The sequence below is a fragment of the Bactrocera latifrons genome, unplaced genomic scaffold, assembly GCF_001853355.1.
Source record: "Bactrocera latifrons isolate USDA-ARS-PBARC rearing strain unplaced genomic scaffold, ASM185335v1 scaffold_170, whole genome shotgun sequence".
Classification (NCBI taxonomy): Eukaryota; Metazoa; Arthropoda; class Insecta; order Diptera; family Tephritidae; genus Bactrocera; species Bactrocera latifrons.
The window spans coordinates 471,430-493,418 of NW_017535186.1; the positions used below are offsets into that span (position 1 = coordinate 471,430).

The 21,989-nt window shown below is 34.3% G+C and overlaps 2 protein-coding genes across 3 annotated transcripts; both read right to left on the bottom strand.

Moving 5' to 3' along the window:
- Positions 1–11: 11 nt before the first annotated feature.
- Positions 12–13,250, bottom strand: LOC108966883. The gene is made up of 5 exons (XM_018930020.1): positions 12,741–13,250; positions 1,620–1,801; positions 1,346–1,503; positions 1,099–1,276; positions 12–734 (listed from the first exon to the last, which is right to left on the bottom strand). Exons 1-5 carry the CDS (start codon positions 12,774–12,776, stop codon positions 551–553), a joined length of 738 nt encoding a protein of 245 aa, XP_018785565.1. The 5' UTR covers positions 12,777–13,250; the 3' UTR covers positions 12–550.
- A 4,739-nt stretch (positions 13,251–17,989) lies between these two features.
- On the bottom strand, positions 17,990–21,521 carry LOC108966877 (nucleolin 1). 2 transcript variants are annotated; one of them, XM_018930012.1, is made up of 5 exons: positions 21,335–21,521; positions 20,889–21,272; positions 19,740–20,831; positions 19,353–19,520; positions 17,990–18,357 (listed from the first exon to the last, which is right to left on the bottom strand). In XM_018930012.1, the coding sequence occupies exons 1-5, from the start codon at positions 21,431–21,433 to the stop codon at positions 18,205–18,207; spliced, it is 1,896 nt and encodes a 631-aa protein (XP_018785557.1). In that variant the 5' UTR covers positions 21,434–21,521; the 3' UTR covers positions 17,990–18,204. The 2 variants fall into 2 exon arrangements, with proteins under 2 accessions (XP_018785557.1, XP_018785556.1); XM_018930011.1 differs by lacking the exon at positions 19,353–19,520 and having other exon boundaries at positions 18,310–18,950.
- Between the last annotated feature and the right edge of the window lie 468 nt (positions 21,522–21,989).

Consider the following 21,989-nt stretch of genomic DNA (forward strand, 5'->3'; position numbering starts at 1 on the left):
TACATATGAAAATACGATATTTTAAATAGAATATTTTGAAAGAAAAACTTGTATGTCGAAAAATAATTGTATTGCTTTAGTTATTAGCATGRCGACACTCATATATTTTCTTTAACCACTTACATAATTTTTGTTTTTAACTGTTTTTATGAACAATAATATTGCAAATATTAATTTAAGCCCCTTTAACCTAAATATTCAAGTAATTTGCTGTTCAATTAAATTATTTGAAATCAACATACAACTATTCTAGGGAAATATATTTACGCATATTTATCTCAATGTGAAATCATAAATATGTATATTTATAATAATAAATATTTTACAACTAAATATGTTTGTATATTAATAACTGTAAATTCAACAGAGAAAACTTGTTGAATCGAGCCTATTTAGAGTAAAAATGGGCATTCGTAGCAAATATAATACAGCGAAAAGTTACATCATTTATGCGTACAAATGTCCATTTTAAACAGTTTAGTTAATATGTTGTTGTGTAGCAGTATATCAGATATTAACAAATTAAACTTTATTTGGTTCCGGAAATAAACTAAGGTATCATATTTGGCTCCTGCGTGGCCCCCGTAGAATATTTGGGTTTGCATACACAACCGCTCTCAACCAATACGTAGTCCTGACCAGTTAGTGTGACTGGGCCCAACGGAATTACAAGAAATAGATACGGCACATATGTCTGAGTGCATTCACCACGTACAACGTCACATTCACCCGATCTGGGGAGAATAATAAATGAATTATTAAAGTATTACAATATATGAATAGGAGTTATGGAGAGTTGCAAAACAAATAAGCTCTGACTAACTGGCCCTAAAACTCTGTACTTGTTTATTTCTTGTTATTTTTGCAAACTCTTAAGTTCATCTATTCAGAACACAGTTTTTAGCAGCGTAAGAGCTAAAATCGTTTGAAAGATACAAGAAGTGTAAATCGTAAAAATATCTAAGTTACGGAGTCTTCTTAAAACTCATAATGGATCAAGAGTTAGGAAATTAAGTATTTAATAAAATATCGTTTCTAATCGAATTTTGCTTTTGCTACCCATTATCATCACACATCTTTCTCATTAAAACAACTTACTCGCAAACTTCAAATACGACTTGTTGTAACAGATCAGGGAACTTTTGAACAATGGTAACCGGCTGTCCAGATGTCAAACTGACTCCGTACATTGGCGCCGTCGTATTGTAGCGTGTTTTGCACAGACGAGATGGCGTTTCTCTACATTGACTGACAGGTGCATTTGACAAAGACCGACCTATGTGATTTAAAATTTAATAAAGAATTATAAAAGTTGCCAGGTATCAAACGGATCGAAATAGCTCACCATAACGATTGCTTGTAGGAATATCATTATTGACTTCGTCATAGGCACGTAATAGAGCATTCGTTGTTATCGCAGGATCTAGCGTTGAGGGGAATTTACTTTGACGCCCACGCCTGGAGTTACCGTTCCAGTTCGAGAAAGTTCGTGCCACAGCCGCACTGATGAGTAAAAGAAAATTATTAATAACTACTTTTTTTTAAGAARCGTTAAAAATTATGGTGCAGATTTCAACTTTAAAGTTTCACTTTAGAGTCCAACAGCTWTTTTATTTTACCTTGGATAGGGCGAGTTGTTCGGCCCCATACAATTGGGAGAATCAATTAGCGCATTGCCGGACAAATATTTCAACCCCGCTCCGCCACTACATTTCTCCGCCTTTTCAGTATCGTAATTTGACCAAAGTGCCGCACTCGCAACCTGCATGCTTAGTGCAATTATAACAATAGCCAACTTCATCTGTAATCGAAAAAAAATTTAAGATCAATTATACAGTTTAGTTGAAATAGGAATGAGGAAATAATTAAAATAAGGTATGAGGAACTAATATATTGAAATCCAGTTTCGTTTTTATGAGGTAGTTTTAGGTACACAATATTAGAGCAATTCTAAAATAAAAGCCAATATTGGAAMAAAGAACAAACATGTTAGGTGATAGAGATTGAGGTTAGTTAGTTGTGAGGTTTTCCTAGTAAACATAAATAAGTACGCCATTATTTTGGAAATTTTTTAAATATTTTTTAAAAATKTATTGATCATCAAAATCTTTTCRAGTGTACTTTAATATTATTTAAGTTTGTAACACCTAGAAGAAAATGTCGRACACAAAATAAGGTATTCATGTCCGTCTTTTTGAWACATCAATCTGGATTTTTCCGCACGTTCTCCCCTCCCCAAGAAGCTGATGTATTGGACCACTACTGCATATATCAAGCATACAAACTGTACATTTCTGTATGAAATACTTTTTCATTTGTCGAGATTTTGATGAAATTGGGATACTAGATGCCAATGTTCATGACARTATTTTCTCCGAACAAATTCTTCTGATCGGAGAACTATAACAAATAGCTATCATATAAACTGACTGAATGAGATCAATATCTAATACAGCTGTGAAGAATATTATAGCTTCGGTGTAAGGGTTTTTTTTTTCTTTTTTTTTATTTATTTGACTAATTTCTCATACAATCTGAATAAAGTTATTACCTACGCCTACCAACGAGGCATCTTAGTATTTTAGCAGTGAAACATTTGCTTAAAAATCATAAAATSAATTATGCCTCGCCATTTTACTCCTCTAAATCGAAAATCAAACAAATAAAGTTTTTTATCGTGCTTGTATGTAGAACTAAATGTCATTTAATTTATAAAAATTGTTATGAGTTTTTTGACTTCTGTAACTCTTAAGTGGCATAAAACCAGCTCCGAGTCATGAATTCACTTTCGTTTGCTCACAATGCTTTGTTCTTCTATAGATACTGTTAACACTTGTCTATAAAACTATATGCATATGTATATTTTTATCATTTTATTAACATTCAATTCTGTTTTATTTTTCGTTAGTGATTTCATTGTCTAAGAAATAGTTGRTGTGAAAGTTAAAACGCGAAATTTTATCCATACATACAAACACACTTTATAGACATATGTACATAAGTAGCTACATACATGTAAGTGAAGAGAGTGGACTTGTTTCGCGATTTTTTGATTATATATGGCGATCAATTTGAGACTTCTTTAAACTTTATAGGTCAAGCCAAGTTAGTGAGTGTATAAGCTCATTCACTTTCACTACAAACTTCCTCTTTTAGAAGTTGTTAATTACGATTTTATGCGAAGAGCAAGACAAGTGGTGATGTACATACATATATGTGTGTGTGTATGGTATAATAATATATTTAAGTTTGTAATTCGCTCGACGTGCTGCTGATGCGCCCACTGATTACCTCTCCTTCTGAATTAAAATCAAGGGAAATAAAATTTGCTGTTATGATTGAAATAAATTTCTTTTTCGCTATAGTATGTATCGAAAATTCTGCATAAGTAGTCGATCCATGCATAGAGTGTAAAAGTAAAGAGCAAATTAATTACTTCTATGAACCGAGAACTCAATCAGCGCCGGTAAATATTTGCTGCATGCCGCCCCACTAACCTCCATAAGCTTAGAGTGTTTATAGAATGCAAATGATACGATAATATTCATTGGTATCATATACCCACATACATATACATATGTACATACATAGAAACTCTGTGAACTGACAAGTGATCGGCATGCAATAAGGCTTGGGCATGCGAATACAACGAAAGCCCAGTGACAAACTTTCTTTTCTTTTCAAAATCGTACGCAGCGGCGACGAATGTCCATTCATTACTTTTGATTTTATATTTTAAATTTTTTTCTTACTATTCCAATTTCTCTCAACTGTACATGCTTAGTAAAATAATGAAGGAAAAATCATATTAATTGCCAAATTTGCTTGATTTTTATTTGCTCTTTATTTGTAGTTGTTTGTAGTTTGAGTTTCATTCGCCGCGAGAAACGAAAGCGAAATTCTATTATTCAATTCTTTATATGGCCAAGCCGTCGCCTTAATAAAGAAGACGATCAAGTTTGCTATTACATTCGCCCATCAAACTGCATACATATATACATGCAAATGTATGCGCGGCATGCAGAGTCGTTAGTCTGTCGTGTCTATATGATTTAGTGGCTATAGCACTTGCTACCACACATACACACACACGTGCTTCATAAATAGCCGTTGGTATGTACATTTGTATGACTTAATGGCCTACCGTGTGAATCACTCTCGCCAACACCCGGCACTTTCATCTCACTGCCCACGGTACGACTCATAACGGCAAGTTATTTTTCGATGATTCTCTTCTTCTTCGCTTTTTTACTGTAAAGGTACCAGTTTTTCAATTCGATTAAAATGTAAACACTGTTTAATGCTGTGGTCTTTTACATATAATTACTTATGCATATACATATATGCTTATTTGAAGATTGCAGGTAAATACATACTTATGCAGAGGCGCTTAGGTAAATAGCCTGCAATGAAGGGCAATGACATACGTTGTCATTGAATTAATAGCTTGTCAAGCAAATTTTTTATTCTTTGCTTTGTTTTTGTTTTTTAATATGTAAGAAACGTGGACATAAAGTGACCAACCAATGTTACCCTACGTTTTATTGCTCGAGTCTACCAAATGAGACTTTCTACTTTAGTCAATCGTCATCGTCATAATTATCAGTTACGAAGTCAAAATCTGTTTTCTTCGCCTATTACATGGTTTAAAGGCATTGAAGTTATACAATGAAATGCCGTTAATGCCATACACCAGCGGCAATGTTAAAAAGAAAAGCTATGTTTTGAGATTTAATAAAAGAAAAAGAAATAATAAAAACTTTGTTTCACCAAATTCATTTTTATTGAACAACTTTCGAAAACTATTAATGCTCAAAAGGGTTTCGTTTTTCATGACAATGCGAATTTCTTTGCGAAAAGCTGCTTTCCATTATAGATACTGAACCATTGGTAATTTTGAATTCCTATGTAGATAAAATTGAGCTGATTAGTAAGGTTCAGGACTTTTCAGACCTTTATGTATATTATACATTAATTATATTATAGTTTAAWATAAAATTAAACGAAGGAAGCGCCTACTGTGGACAGGATTACAATTACACGTATAGCATGATAAAAGTTGTGATTAAAGTACATTCTTTAAATTAGTCTTAATAGTTTGAATCATTAAAAGATTGTTCGCAATTTAAGCCTCTAGGCATCCTGTATAAAGTCAAAGACTGCTTCCGTAAAACAGTAACAAAAAAACCCTTGACAAAAGGAACACTTTCAGCAGAATTTTCGAATGAAAATGAGGCTAAAACCTAAATTACTCTAAGCACCTCATGAAAATGCCTTATTTTTCTTGGTCATAATAAGATGTCTGAAAGATGGCTGCGTTAACCTCAACTCTGATCAACTTTTCGCGTAGATAATCGACACTGTTTTACTCCCATGAAATTATAATTTCCCTTTCCAACGCAACTGACATATCGACATCTAAATAATAATACGAACAGAATAATCAAAACAGACACTTTCGTTTTTACACACTGACCTGGTATCATATAACACAATTGGTTWAACCGCAATCAAATTAATTAATTCCTTGGCTTCTTACATATCACTTTTATACATACATACAAATTACTTGGGTCATTTATTTACCATTTAATATTTTCGTATTGCGTATTAATACTTATCCATAAATGGGTTTAACGTTTTCATTGGCTCTATTTTGATCAGTTTTCTTAAGCAGAGAATGAAAGACTTGTGCATTGATCCATAGAAGGTCTTTCCGTCAATACGGTGGCACATTGTACAAACGTACACCCATACTTACATATACATATATCCGCACGAGCAAAAATCAACACGCGTGTGCGTCTGTTAACAATCATTCTGCTCTATTCGGGCTATCTATTGTTGCCATAGAAAAGTGCGGAGACATTTTTGTACTTCTAAGCTTTTTGTTGGTCACACACATCTAACATTCCATAGAAAGAAACAACAACAGAAGTGAACTAACTAACACTACACAGCTTAAGAACAAACAAAACAAATAGACAGAACAAAGAACGGCTTAAGCTATTTCTGTAAAACCCGAAAGCTGTGGTATGTTTGTTGGTTCGAAATCACTACCGAGTCTAATGATCAGCTGACTTTTACAGGTTATAAGAAATCTCAGTTAGCAACTATAATTATTTATCTATTCAAATAATTATTATCTTCAAATAATATTAAGACTTTCAATAAAAATCCTTTAGAATACTTGCTATTTAATATTTAACACAAATTGTGTGAAATTGGAGAGCATAATTCAATGCAAACATTTTGCAGATTCTTTTWTTATAAGAATTGGTTAATTGATTTTTTTCCCATTAATTTAAATAGCATTGGCAATTATTTTTTAATATTATGCTGTATTTTTTTTTCCAATTCCTACTACTTTTTTATCATTTGGCTCTTTTTAGGAGTAATTCTCTTAAATGCTAGATCCTTTTGCTGATATACTATATGTATTTCCTGATTATTATCTGCTCCTATCAATAGATTTTCACGACAGTTCTCCAGATTCAAAGGAGATAGAGGTGTAATTCTTCTGCATCTCTGAAAGCTTTCGGGATTGAAGACACCAAGTGGTGACCGCTTGCAGTATGTTTACAAATATACGCACAATGTGGTATATAGAAAATGACAAACACCGTTAGATTGAGGTCATTGACCCATATATGGTCAAGTGGAAGTAAAAATTGTATTGGCGATCAAAATTAAATACACACCGCTACTGTTCGGTCAGAAATAAATACCAAATAACGATAACAGGTATATTTGTATGTAGTATGCTATATATGCTGTCCAGTGTCTCTGTGTGCATATATATTTAGAGGAGTTCTTAATGCTTATGTTGGACAACGGAAGAGCACAGTGATCTCTGTTCCACATCCGCACACATAAGTGTTTGTGTGTGTGCGTGGCTAATAATGAATGTGTTTGCTTGCAATTAAATCCATTAACAGCTATTAGCATCGAAGCCTCTTGATGATCGCTTGTCACTTGTTACGAACTCTACTAAATAAAAATAGTTGTCATGTGTTACTTTGCAGATGTGTATGTACCATATGTATGCCTTAGCATTTCCGCAACACATTTCAGTAAGGAAATGTAATTTGGATTGAAAGTAGACTACTGATAATGAGATTTTTTCTTGGTTTTGCTGTTTTTCCGTTCGACATGTTAAAGTAAAACCATATTTAATGAGTTGTGTTAGCTTTTTTATGCAAATTGTATGAGACCAAAAATAAGTTAAGGAATTGGTTTAACAGGCTTCGAAAGTTATCAGTAAAAATTTAACACTATACCTGTCTGTAGAACTTAATGGTTCTTCGCTAGGTTAAGAGTTCATGTGTTATACAAATTATTTCAACCACGATCAATCGAATATCTTTAATATTGTAGTGAAAAAATATGTAAGTCCACACGCTTATACTCGAGTGCAATACCTAAGCTCTGGCTAGTTCTAACTATAAAATATTAATCTAATTTTTTATAAAATCATTTCAGAAGGACTTTTTGTAATTGATTTGAAGATATTTAGTCTGCGTTGAGCTATAGTTTAAATCCCCTTTTCTCATATCAGTAGTTGAATACACAATATTTTTAAATAGATAAAGCATTTAAAAAAATAATAATTTAATTCCATTTTTTGGCCGAAATGATTATTTCAAGTTACTGTAAACAACACAAAGCGCTCGTATGCCAAAACGTTCCGATTATGTATGCTGTCAAAAATGTTAAACTTTACGTTAAGGTTGTGAGTTGGCAACCTTCGTTATTTACTATAACCTGAAAAGGCTTGCTACGAAGTTTGTGACACCCTGATGAAAACGTCGGACACCTTATAAAATATATTTAACCACCTCTGTCTGTCTGTCCGTCCATCTGTCTATAAGTACGCGTACTAGCCTTTCAATTTTTGAGATATTGATCTGCAATTTTGCTCTATAATTTTGAACACGCCCATTTCTACCTAAAAATTTACGGTGTTTTCTTGTTTTTAAGTAGACTTCACACTACACCGGCTACATCAGCTGTTCAGTTCAAGTTCGTTTCTTAAGTCTTTTGATAGCTCTCCAGTTAATTTTTTAACCGACTGATAAAAGCTTGTCACAACAATAATAAACTATTGCAAACAAATTGGACAAGTTAATGTATAATGTGGAAAACAGGTAACATTTAGTCGATAAGCAATCTTACTTATTAATATTCAACATATCATTCTATGCAATATTATTGGAAATAGCGCTACCCCTGCTAGCTGCCAAAAGTTTAGCGCACTTCCATTTATAATACTTTCGAGCAGTTTTAACACCGTTTTCAGTTGTCTCATCTTCTGTAATGGCTTCCGGCTAAATAAACAATCCACAAACTTCTTTTCAGTCCACCAGACACTTCAACATGTCTGCACTCACATACATACATTTTCTAGTCGTTTAGCACTTTTACGCTTGAAATCCATCACAGTACCGGTTTGTGTCGCCTAACGTTTAAAGTGATGGCATCGAAGATGACTGCATAACGCTTAAGTAATTTGTAAAACTAGTCCACAGAAATATAAAATTTGCTACTGAAATTATAGAAAAGAAGAAAAGACATATAAAATATACGAACTCATAAATGGTGTGATTTTTCAATACCCGTTGGTGGTCAAGTCTCTATTATGGAGAAAGAAGCGAATGCTGATAGGAGCCTCGTGACATTGATGCTTTAAGAAATAATATCTACGACAGGGTTGCAAAATAACGATAGAAGAGAATAGTCGATAGGTATGTATTAATAAATAGCCTGTGTTATGTAAAGATAAAGCATAATCCTTTATGCCCTTATTAGAGTTTAGGTAAAAGATGATAAAAACTCACTAATGTTGAGTGAAATGACTAAATAATTTTTAATAATCTGTATATATGTATGTATATAAAATAAAGTTGTTGTTAGTTACACCATTTATAACTCAAGAACGGCTCAACCGATTTGGCTGAAAATTCGTGGGGAGTTAGCTTAGAACCTGGGTAAGGACATAGGATACYTTTTATCTCTTTATGTCAAAATTTAATACAACTCATAAATACAAAAAYTATATTTTAAATCATAGGCATTTGTTCAAAATTCATGTTTGTAGSAATCATTTCAACATATGCGTACAATTTTAAACAGATTCTTCCTAAAATTTTTTTATTTATTTATAGTAGAATAGTAGAAAAGAAGTGCAGTGAATAATCTATAATCTGGCTCAGTAATCAGTCACTGAGTATGTATTATACCACATGCATCCCAAAATACTTATGTCATGTAATTTCCAGTCGCATTTTTCGTCTTCCAACGCCTGAGACCCGGATTCCAGCTTTAATCCGATTAGAGAGCACTCAAACACTTCCCATAATCAGTTATTCGGTGTTTGCGTTGGATTATGAACTTGGGAGTCACCCACTTTTCACAGAGCTTTCGCCCCTTTAGAGCATCATTTTCCTCGGTGCTAATTTCGCCTGTTTCCAACTTAGCAAATATCTTCTTAACGGTACATTTCCCTCAGCCCAAATTCAGCAGTATTTTCCCCCAAAAAGCAATGCTTTATTTACACAAGAAATGCTTTATGATCCATATTTTTGTAAAATAACAGAAGTTGCTTCACAGAAATGCTATATCTCATTAACTAATCATTATAATCTAACTAAGAGAAATCATRTAGTATGGTAGTAGTGGTATTATTTATGTATCAGGCACAGTGAAGCGTGGACGGGTTCTCTAGTTTAGTATAAAATATTCCGCACAGCAACTGATAAAATTTTCAAATTTCCTGCTTTATGGTTGATTTGAATGAATGCCCCATTGACTATGGTTATTAACGGTTGCACACAATATTATGGAAAAATGCGCAGTGCTTTGAAGACAAAATGCTCAAATATTTGGATCCATTCCATTTACCGTTGACTCCTATGGTCGTGGGAATTCTCCAACCAGCAACCAGTTACTTTTACAAACGCCTTAAGCAGGAATTTCACTTTGTGCATAATAGTTATTCCCCCAAAGCCACATATATACACACATACACACTTACCTGCGAGTATTCTCAAAGTATAAGCATACACAGGTATTATGTACATTGAGCAGTTAAGATTGATGTTGAATGCTGTTCGTTATGTGTATGATGTGATGACGGAGGAGGCTAATGTTCATTTTCCATCACATTTCCACAGCAATAACAACAATAACACGCCAACTTGTGCGTTCGTATCAAAACGAAAGTCTCAAAGCGGTACCCGACATTGGCATTACGCCAGTAATTACTGCCATTTGACACCAAATTTTCTGAAATCTCTGCAACCGCTTCAGCGCCAAAAAACTGTTTGACCCAAAATGCGTTTTGTTTCACCAAAAAACACTCGAAAGACGCTGTTAATGGGTTGGGCTTCACGCCACTACGCTTGAATATTTTAATACTTTTTATAATATCGTATGTACTTACAGTAAATGTATGTATATGTGTATGTGTATGTAAATATGTTAATTCGACCGCGAGCTTCCATTGCTCTTTCTCCGTGAATATGCTTAACCTAGTTTTTTTACTCTCCTCGCAATCAGATTTATTCGAAATGAATCATTCGAATAATYATCTCGCTCATCATATGGGTGTACGCAGAAATGTGTATGTGTGATAATATTCTCATTATCCTCATTAAGATCATTTCAATAAAACAGTATGTATATTTTGAGTGAATTCAATTTGAAATAGCAATGCATAAAATTTCACTTTACTATGTTATTCTTTTATTATAATTATTGCTACAAATTAATTTGTATTATTATCGCATTGCTTCTGTCAACAGTCTTAAATTCGATAATATCCCTTATTGACAATATTTTATAATAAACTTATAGTGTATATATCTCAGATTGCCCTACAACATTTATTTTTAAAAAGTTTTAGGAGCCAGCAGCGACCACCGACCGCATTCATTTAATCCGATTTGTGCTGATTTATTTATGTATATATTAAAATAAACTATAAATACACTTGAAGAAATTTATATGGAAGCAAAACTTAACTTAACGTTAACTTTGGTCTCTTCCACTCAAAATTTTAAATTCGATCGTTCAGTTTGTATAGCAACTATATACCACAGCTGTCTAATATCGGCGGTTCCGACAAATGAGTAGCAACTTAGGAGTAAACAGACGTGTGCAAATAATTAGATCAATATCTCAAAACTTGAGRGTCTAATTCGTACATATACCGACAGACAAACAGATATATAATATATAGCATTTTATTGGGTCTCAGATGTTTCCCTCGTGGAGTTATATCGATGCGATTTTATTTATTAACTATTATCATGCCACATACTAAAAAATGTTCTCAGGGTTTCATTAAGATACCTCACATATAATACGAGTATAACCACCATTCACATGGAGTAAAGTCGGCCGGATGTTCGAAAAATCTGATATTAGTTATATGAGAGCTCAGGGAAGTATTTACCCGATTCAACACATTTTTTGTTTTTACAGAAATTTACTATTGTCAGGAAAGGAATCTCTCTGAATCCACATATCCTGTTATATTAATTACTTTTTGACTTGTGTACTGGATTCAAGTGGAATTTWAAATTGTGCCAAATGGGAAGTAGTTCGATTTTGTCCATTTTTGCAATGTGACATAGGAATATACGAAGAACGCCACGTACTTAATTCAGTCAGTGCCACGCCTATCGTCCAATTCTCACACTACCTCATCATACCACTTCGGAGGTAAAGCTTAATATCTCTGRAGTATTTAGTAATTGATTTATCGCGCTCGTGGTAGTTTTGAAAAATACCGTTATATGCAGAGTGAGCAGGGTTATTATCCGATTTCTTCCATTTTCACACTATCGACAGACGTTTTTATAGTACGAGTATTTGCGCTATGTGAATTTGGTTGTTGTAGCTTTATAGTTCAGGAGATATGCACAGTAAACTTATTAGAAGCCCACTTTTTCAAAATTTTTTKCCCACAGGGGCTCCTTGCTACTACGATCGTCTGGTCATCCTGATCAATTATATATATGTATATAACTCTATATCCATCTCGATTAGTTTTAGGTGAAACGTACAACCGTTAGGTGAACAAAACTATTATACTTTGTAGCAACATTTTGCAAGAGTATAAAAAGAGCTCTTTAATGATTAAATTTCTTAATTAATAATTTTATGCGCAAACCGCAAATTGCTCACAGAATTGTTAGAAAACTAAATATCCAGGCAACCGAAAAAAAAAACAGAAACCAACTTCACCTGATTTTAAAGAAAGCGTTGAAAACGTAAATGCATGAGTCGAGCTATCATGAATATGTACCTAAATACATGTATGTAAATAAATTGACTTCTGAACAGTACTTTAGAGCGTATATTGCTGCGATTTTCCTTATTCATATAGACAATGTTGATCCTTTGAAGAACTTTTTGTGAARCTGACTTTTTAACAGACAAAATCCCGCATAGTTGCCTATAATATATATAGTACATACTTATGTAGAGATGCATAATACATAAATAAAACAGTAAGCAGACAAAATTGTAGAAGGCGATACTGGTTTGCCACCGAAGAAGAAACCGAAGTCGGGAACAGCAGCAACAGTATTCGAGACGTTCATGGCCAGAAAAGCCATGCAMCAATACAACACCAACATGCTGTTGCATTGAGCAAAAAGCAGTGAGCAGAGAATCAACAACATCCATTTTCTACACGATTTTCTCCCTGTTCGTTTTTTAATGGGGTCACTTACATTGGTTATGCTTCTCCAAAAGCACCGGTATGCCATTTTGGGTAATGCGCGTATTTGTTGTACAGCAGATAGTTATTTCCAAGAAGACAGAACACAACGTCACAACCAAAGGGGCCGCTCTCCACGAATGCTTTTCTCAAATTGCCTTTATATTATAAATATAAACAATTCAAAAAATGTGCACATTTACATAAAAAGAAATCTCAATTCACTTTTCACTTATCGATCACTTAAATCATATGTACGAATATGTGTGTGTGACTTTTTGAATTCTTAATTATATGTTTATTTTTATGCATGTAACGTTTCTCTTTTGAGCCAAGGTTTGGGTTAATGGTTAAAATATTAAGCGGAATTCCGTTTGAAAAGCGTAAGGAACGACAGCAGCGATCAGCGAATGGCAATAGCGAGCGTTTGCTTTACAATACACGAACCGAACTAGTCGAGCGCTCACCTTAGACTGACGGTTAAAAGATCTTTTACGATTTCTTAAGCGTTCGCCTGTGATTTGGAGTCAGTTCTTGTCCAACAGCTGCTTGGCGTTGCTAGCGAACAATCCCCCAGCTAAATGATTTGGTCGCTTGCTTGACTTAGCAGGTTTTTGTGCTTGCGCTCTTTCTCTGCCACAGGAACTGTGTTTTCTTCTTTTACCACACACACCACTAATCTCACGCTATACGAATTTCTTCGCGGTTATATCCACACACACACACCCATGCGGTTATATACATATACATATGCACAGGTGTATAAATAAGTATGTGTGTGATGAAGCTGAAAATTACTCGCGCTTCATTTTCCCATTCTGTTTGCCTTGATAGCGCGACCGTGCCTGTAAATGAATTTTTGTTATTTTTCAACTGAACATATCAAAAAGCCAGACTTACATACGTAATCGCTTAATAATAGTAATAATAATAATAATGGAACAGTTTATTTAAGTAGCTTAATAAGGAGGCAATGAGCGATATTTAAGTACCTGAGTGTAGGTAAAAACAGCAAGTACTCCTCACAATTTAAACTCTTCTTTTTAGGCTGACAATTTCAAGTCAACATCTTATATATGACAGAAAAAACCACATACATCGTATTGTCCACAATGTTATGTACAAAGCGTGTAATTAATTTTTTAATTAGAAATTAATTCCTAAATTCCTAAAATACACAGTGATGTGTAAGGATGGCTAAAGAGGGACTTGTTGGGGGCAGGCAACTTTTTACAGCCACCTTCGACCAATAAACGACCTTCTAGCCAAGTATTTATTGTTGCTCCAAAGTTAAATACTCAGTTAAACTGTAATACAATAGTCATTATTATTTTTTCCAAGTATTGCTGGAAGAAGTAGATTTAAAACTAGTTCAGTATACTTTAATCGGATCTTCTGATCATCTCTTTAACAACGAACTAATACTTAAAGGTAGTATGAATTAATTGTATACAGAACCCCCTCAGTGTGTTTTCCCATGTTTCAAAAGTCAAAGTCTCAAAAAGTTCAAAAACGTTTTGAGAATGCTGAAATTATTTACTTAGGCTCTTAAAGGTTTTATAAAACTTAAATTGAGAGCATGTAAGTTGGAGACGAAGGTTCTTAGGGCTTTAAACTATATACACAATACTGACAAAACTAAACCATAACATAGTAAATTCAARCATTTCTGAAACCTATACTAAATGCTATAATGAATTAACCGTCTATCAACGAAATATTTTTGAAATTACTCTTTCCTAAGGGAGCTGTCTGTCTGCATAACTCCACTTTAAAACAAAATTTAAAATATTATAGTATTGAGTTGGAAAATAATTCATGCAAAATTTTATTGAGATATCTTGTCAAATAAAAAAAAATTCCTTACAAGAACTTAATTTTTATCGTTCAGTTTATATAACAGTTATACAAGGTGCGTTCCAAAGTAAACAGGGCTTTTAGAATCTAGTGCCCCTGGTGGCGCCATCTATATGTCGACTATTGCGCAAATTGTCATGTCATTTCATTGATTGGAAGTGAAGTTATTGCGTTTTAAGTGTCAGTATGTTTGTGTTATCGGTACGAAAATGAGCTTCGTACAAAGATTCATGCCTATCCCGTAGCAGAGTCACGAGTGGTTCAAAGTGGTCGTGAGGGYGTAGATGACGATCAACATGTRGGCCAMTCAAAATCCGTGAYCACCGGAAATTCCATCGATACTSTGCGTGAACTCATCAAAAATCAGCGAAATCATCATTGAAATTCATTGAAATGRAATTGAACATCTCCAAAATATCGATTTATCGCATTTTAATTGAACATTTGGGCTTACGAAAGGTGTGTGCACGGTTTGTTCCGCACAAATAGACAAAGGACGGTTATTTGACCCCGCCCCCCCGTATTCACCTGATATGGCWCCGTGCTACTTCTTCCTTTTCGGAAAAAAAATTTGTTCCGTTTACTTTGGAACGCACCTAAATCAGCTTTGCTCAGGTGCGGATCCATGGGAAAATACGAATTTAAGGCTACTTTCTCAATATCTGGTTACCAGCCTTTCTGTCCAGTTAATATAGTTGTCCGCTTAATGCATGTTTATATAACTTTAAAATTTTTAAAGACGTTGCTATAATTTTACACTTCGAGTAGTTCGTGCCTTGCAAAAGCAAATCTAGATATATAATTCAATTTATTACACCTTCTCTTAGCCCAAAATAGTAACTTAATTTCAAATAGTTTCATTTCCCGCTATTGATTTTTTGACATGCAGTAAAAACATTCTTTTCCACCTACACCCCTTAACCTTTTTCTAAGCTATAGATTCTCTCGTAGCGTTATTGTTATCTTAATTAATATTTACGCCTTCCCTAKGACTTTAATTCTCAGGTGCGGTTTGTTGTTTACATGCATTTATCGTAATTGAAAGAAAGTTTCTAATTTCTTCTAAATCCAAATTGTCTGCTGGGTAATCCAACATTCTGGCGGGTATGCGTTTTTATTCAAAAAATTTCACCTTGTACGCGACATTTTTAACAATTTCTTATTTAGTGAAGACATTATAAAGAAGAGCATTGAAACGGAAAGCGTTGCTTATTTGACAATTGGGAATTGGACAGGTGTAAGTTAAAATCAACCACGACGAGTTCCTATATAATAGCCAAAGCTTGACTTTTTTAAGTTAACTATGTTATTTCTAATTGAATTAATTGTGAAAACGGAAAAAATAATTATCATATGTTATAATGCGGCTGCACACGGTGGGCAAAGAGTGTGTGAAAGAGGTGTGATAAGCACTATGCCTGGCGAAGTRATTTGTTGACGTTGGGGAGAAAAATAACTCATATCGATTTCGATTTAGACGTAATTTTTTTCAATTTTACTCGTTTTGGTGGTGGATGATGGGAATGGAAAGTGAAGATGATTAACAATGGTGTGGGCTGTTACATAACTGTATACAAATTAACAGACAGAAAACGCTGGAACTGATCATTATAATTGACGCATGCACACGCGGCTAAGTATACGCTATGCGACCGCAGTAAGTGTACGATATATTGTTTACATACATATATATGTATGTATATGCAAACGATCAGTAAATATATATTTTTAGTTCCAAGTTGGTTTTTGAGTAATATTACTGTGATAAAGCTGAAACCACCGCAAGGTAACTATTTTCTATAGGTTTATTAATACATATTATACATATGTATATTCAGTAATAAAATATTGAAATGTTTTACAAAAGTAGTTATTTTTTATTTCCAACTATTCCTTCTATTCTATTAACTTTGATCTAACAATGTCGTTTCGAGACTAAATTCATAAATCCCCAAAATATTAAGTCTCAACTTTCTTATCTGAGACACCTTTACACTTCCGTCATTAAATGTTGCACCTAATTAATGGAAAACTTTGAACRAATGAACAGAGGTATTTTTTTTTTAGATATTTTAAATATAAGCCTATGAAATAGTATCAAGATAACATATGAACGCCAATATTGGACACTACACAACATATAGTACATAAGTAAGTCATGCTCTATTTAAAAAAGAATGTGCACAAGTGTAAAGATTATTAATTAACAAAACTATTTAATGCAAATTCAAATTCAAATTTTCCGCAAACGTTACAAATGTGTGAAGATATGTATGTCTATCGTTACGAATACATAAATTGATACATACCGTGTGAGCTTGCAAGACACATAAAAACGTTTGTAATTATTTGTGCTACAATTGTCAACCAGCTGAATGAATGATGAGAAAGTTGCTGTTGTTCCAACGTAATTATACTCCACACTTTTTATATATTTATTTGCAAGCAAATTGAATAAAATACTTATTAGTACAGCAAATTAACGCAAACGATATGATATTTATGTGCTACGACAAGTCTTTATCTATTCACGTTAACTGTTATTTCAACACGTTTTACAACTTTTCTTTTGTTATGCTGCGCATATTTTGTTGAAAGCATTGCGAGCGCTTAGTTTCCCTCGCTAAAAGTTAACAGCTAAAATCACTGTTACAAATTTGGCTTAGACCGGTGAGTATGCACGCTTGTTTATACATATATACATGCCAGCTCGTACTTTGATGGATGCGACAGCAATTGGCGTCATTAAGCAGTGTCCGATTGTCATCAACAAATCCGCTACACTGAAATTATAACGATTTTCAAATGCTGAAGCAAAACAACGATTGCATTCAGTACGTACACACTTAGAAAAGTAATAAAATTAAACAAAATTTTAAAACATCTACAATAACCAAAACAAACCATTTGCACAAACAACAAATGACATTTTGAGCAATAAATACAATGCGCATGCGCAGCCAAGTCGTTCAGCGAAAGTAACTGAACAAGTTCCAACAGTTTTATCTTTGGCAAATGACCAAAACCGACTGTAGAAATTACCATTTTTTATATTACACTGCCACATAAGTAGGGTAGTCAACCATATAAGGGTGAACTAATGATTTTTTTTTGTTGGCATACATTTCAGTCTACATCCTATCGTTCCTAGTCCAGTCCTGGCAATATTTGCTTTCGTTATAGTAAACTGCAATTTCTTAATTCTGAATACACAATTGATCGCATAGTAAATGTGCAACATGTCAAACGGTTAAGGCTGCTAAAATAAATATGTACAATTATTTACCTTCAAAGTTCACTTATACATTCATATTTATATATAATGCATTTGGAATATTAAAAATTACCTTTACAAATTTTAAGCCTCCAATTGTTATTTAATATTAGTTTTATAAATACCATTCATTCACATTGGTGAAAAAGGATGTTTATTACTTTATTTCTTGTGTTTCAAGAATATTTAGTTCTCACATCGAAAACATACATACAACTGTAAAATTATACTCAATGCAGATGTATTCAGATTACTTAAATTACACTATAAACTACATTTCTTAATCTTTTACATTAATTAGCATTGATACTAATGCAAGTTATATATATAGCGAATTTTAAAATTGTTATTCAAATTTAATTGAGTTAACACCCATGTCAATTTGACCCCCACGATAACTTCCACGCTTCTTCTTGGTTTTTTCRTGTTTAAATGACTTTCCACGTGTATATTTCAAATCTTTGTTCGCCCGTTCACCCCACGAACCGGATGCATTTCGCTGTAAAGCAATAAAATTAAGATTTTCGTAATCATCAGTACACACACATATAACACAAGCGTATTTAAAATAGTCGGTGAAATGTAAACGAAATTGTTATGTTGTGTGTTTCTAAAATATTTTGCACTCGTTATCATAGTTTAATCATCAAAGGTGATCTTTTTGTTAGACCCTGATGAATCGAATGATTTATTAAAGGGTTTATTCGCTCCACCGAAGTTTCCACGCCCAAATCCACGGCCACGTCCACCAAAACCACCACGACCGCGATCACCGCCACCAAAGCCACCACGACCGCGGTCACCGCCACCAAATCCACCACGACCACGATCGCCGCCACCAAATCCACCGCGACCACGGTCACCACCTCCGAATCCACCGCGACCACGATCACCACCGCCGCCTCGACCACCACGTCCACGTCCGCCACCGCCGTTTTCAAAGCCACCAAATGATTTTCTATCTCCAAACTTTTGGAAGCCGCCATTTCCGTCACCGCCGGCACCACCACCTCTACCTCCTCTGCCGCCTCCGCGACCACCAAAGCCACCGCCGCTGCCGCCTCTTCTATTATTAAAGTCTCCACCTTCACTCTAACATGACCACATAATTGTTTTTTGAATCGGTTGGCAATAGTTAGGAGAACAGCACATGAAAAAGGAAACACAAATTAYTTTATTTTTGAACAATTTCAAATCAAAATTACTTATTGTAAAACAAATGKTCGCAATAATAATCGGCTTTGTCGCTAACCCCTTGTGACAAATGTCTTCATAAAATGCATAGAGTTAGCGATAAGACCGTTGAAAAGAGTATATATTTAGGAAAAGCATTAAGAGCATTGTACCTAAGGCACAAATCCGTTACAAATAAGTAAGTGCCTCAAACATAAATTTAATAATTTGTGAATTCCATTTTCAGCTGCGATATTGAAAGATTGTAACAATTTCGTCGTACATTTCACCCACTTAATAAACACCCTTTGAGGCACTTACCTTGGCTTCGAATGACATATCTTTTACCCGTGCATCTATTTCTACCTCCTCTTCACGCACTCTTCTAAAGGGCGTATTTTTCCTCACTTCTCCATTCGATTTTCTTTGATCATTAAACTTTGCGTTACCATTAAAATTTGGTGTAGAGTCAAAACCATTTTGTTGTGGCTTTAGAAATTTTAAATGATATATATTACAAAGCAGCTACAAGTTTTTTAATATATTTTAAATGCTTCGCTAAAATTGAATACTTTATATTATATTTTTTGGAAAAACAGACTTTCTGCCGAGGTTTGGAACTTTATGACATAAATTTTCCTTCCTTAATAATTTTTGTTGTTAACTTTACCTAACTTATGTTCAATTAATTGATATTTTTTTACGTACCTTGCCTTCGCCGCTTTTAACGAAATTATTATATTTATTGTTAGACTGATTTTTTCCTGCAGCAGAATCATCAAATTTTCGCTTTTCTCCAACTTTTGGTTTGGGCTTCTCTTCTTCGTTATCGTCCTCGTCGTCATCGTCATCATCAGAGCTGCTTTCCTCTTTCTTTTGTGCCTTTGCTGGTGCTAAAACTTTTGGCTTAGCCTTCGCTTTCTCATCTTCGCTGTCATCAGAATCACTGTCGTCACTGGATGATTCAGCTTTCTTGCTTACAGCGACAGCCTTAACAGTCCCTACAGCTTGTTTTTTTTTTGGTGGTTCATCATCAGAGGATGAATCGTCAGAGCTAGAATCTTTCTTTTTAGTTGGTACAGCAGCTTTTGCAGCTTTTGAAGGTGCTGCTTTCTTCGCTGGAGGCTCTTCATCATCGGATGAACTGTCTTCAGAACTACTTGAATCCTTTTTAGTTTTGGTCGGGACAACATTCTTTTTTACAGCCGGTAAAACAGCGGGAGTTTCTTCATCACTGGAGCTGTCTTCTGAACTGGATTCCTTCTTTGCTACTATCTTTTTAGCAGCTGACTTGGAATCTTCGTCGGAGCCGTCCTCACTAGATGAGTCAGCTTTCTTTGTAACCGCAGCAGCTTTAACTACGGTTTTTTTTGCAGCGACAACTTTAGGTTTTTCGTCTTCACTGTCCGAATCTGAATCGGAAGAKCTTGCTGCTTTAACACCTGCCTTGGCTTTAGCAGGGACAACCTTGGTGGGTTTTTCATCTTCTTCACTTTCTTCGGAGGAGCTGTCAGAGTCATCTTTTTTCTTTATGACAACAGCTTTGGCACTTACCGGCTTCTGTGCGGGTTTAGCCTTTTCTTCTTCACTATCACTCTCATCCGAACTGTCTTCAGTGTCATCTTTCTTTGCAACATTTTTAACTAATGGTGTTTTTGTTGGTTTAGTTTCTTCTTCACTATCAGATTCTTCACTGCTTGACTCTTGCTTTTGTTTCTGTTGCACTTTATTTGTGGCAACAGGTTTGACAGGTGCTTTGACTTGTGGTTCGTCATCAGAACTATCTTCACTAGAAGAACTCTGTAAAGTAAAACCATAAAAATCACATACTTATTCCAAATTATAAATTTCTTTTACCTCTTTCGTCTGTTGTGTTACCGGTTTGCTTACATTATTTTTTACCGCGGGTTTCTCGTCGTCGTCAGAACTGTCTTCACTTGAAGATTCATCCTTCTTTGCTTTGGATTCTGGTTTTTTAACTACTGCAGCAGCTTCTTCTTCGGAACTACTATCATCGGAGCTGGATTCTTTCGCGTTACCTTTCGATGCAACAGCCTTACCATTGGTTAAAGCAACGTTAGGTTTTTTAGTCTGTGGTGCTGCTGTTTCTTCTTCTGAAGAACTGTCCTCATCACTCGAGTCGCCTGCAATCGATTTGATAACGGGCACCTTCTTCTTGTTACTTTTTTGATAGCTTTCAATAATTTGCTCCAACTTTGGAAAACCTTTACCGACGGTACCCTGAAAATATTCAGCTTTACTTAAAAACCGTCCTACAACAAAAAGACTGTACCAAATAATACCGCATTTGTTTTCTGTTGAAACACTTTAGCTAAATTCTTATCTCTTTTCTTTAAATACTCTAGCACGAGTGCGGATATTAATTGCTCATTTGTAGCCATTATTGTTACCACTTATATTTCAAATAATTATAGAAAAGCTATATGAAAATAAACGTGGAACTACAACCAACACGTGCTAGCACAGTCGAAATAGCAAAGGGGCAGAATATCAGAATACCAGAAGAACGTTTATCGAAATATCGGAAAGAAAAATTATAATCGCAGAGATGCATTTAAAAAAAATGTGGTTCACAGCGGTGCCACATTATAAAAACGAAACACATAATAAACGTTCTCTGACCACAATTTACGTTCTCTGCAAAAGAGATATTATTTAAATTAAATAATGAACAAAAAATTTTTCATGCATTGAAGATATGTTAATATGCAGATTAATTCGGAAAAGTCCAGAACTGGAAAACAATTATTATGTTAGATTTTAATAGGAATGGATAGCATAGTTGCTAATTTTTACAATCATATACCAACCAAGTTTGATATGCTACCATAGATTTTCTGCGGTTTAGAATACGTTAAAGTGACGTCAGTAACAACTAAAAAAGAATGTTCCACATTGAAATTTTTCGTCGTTTGTATAGGTAACCCCAAATATCTT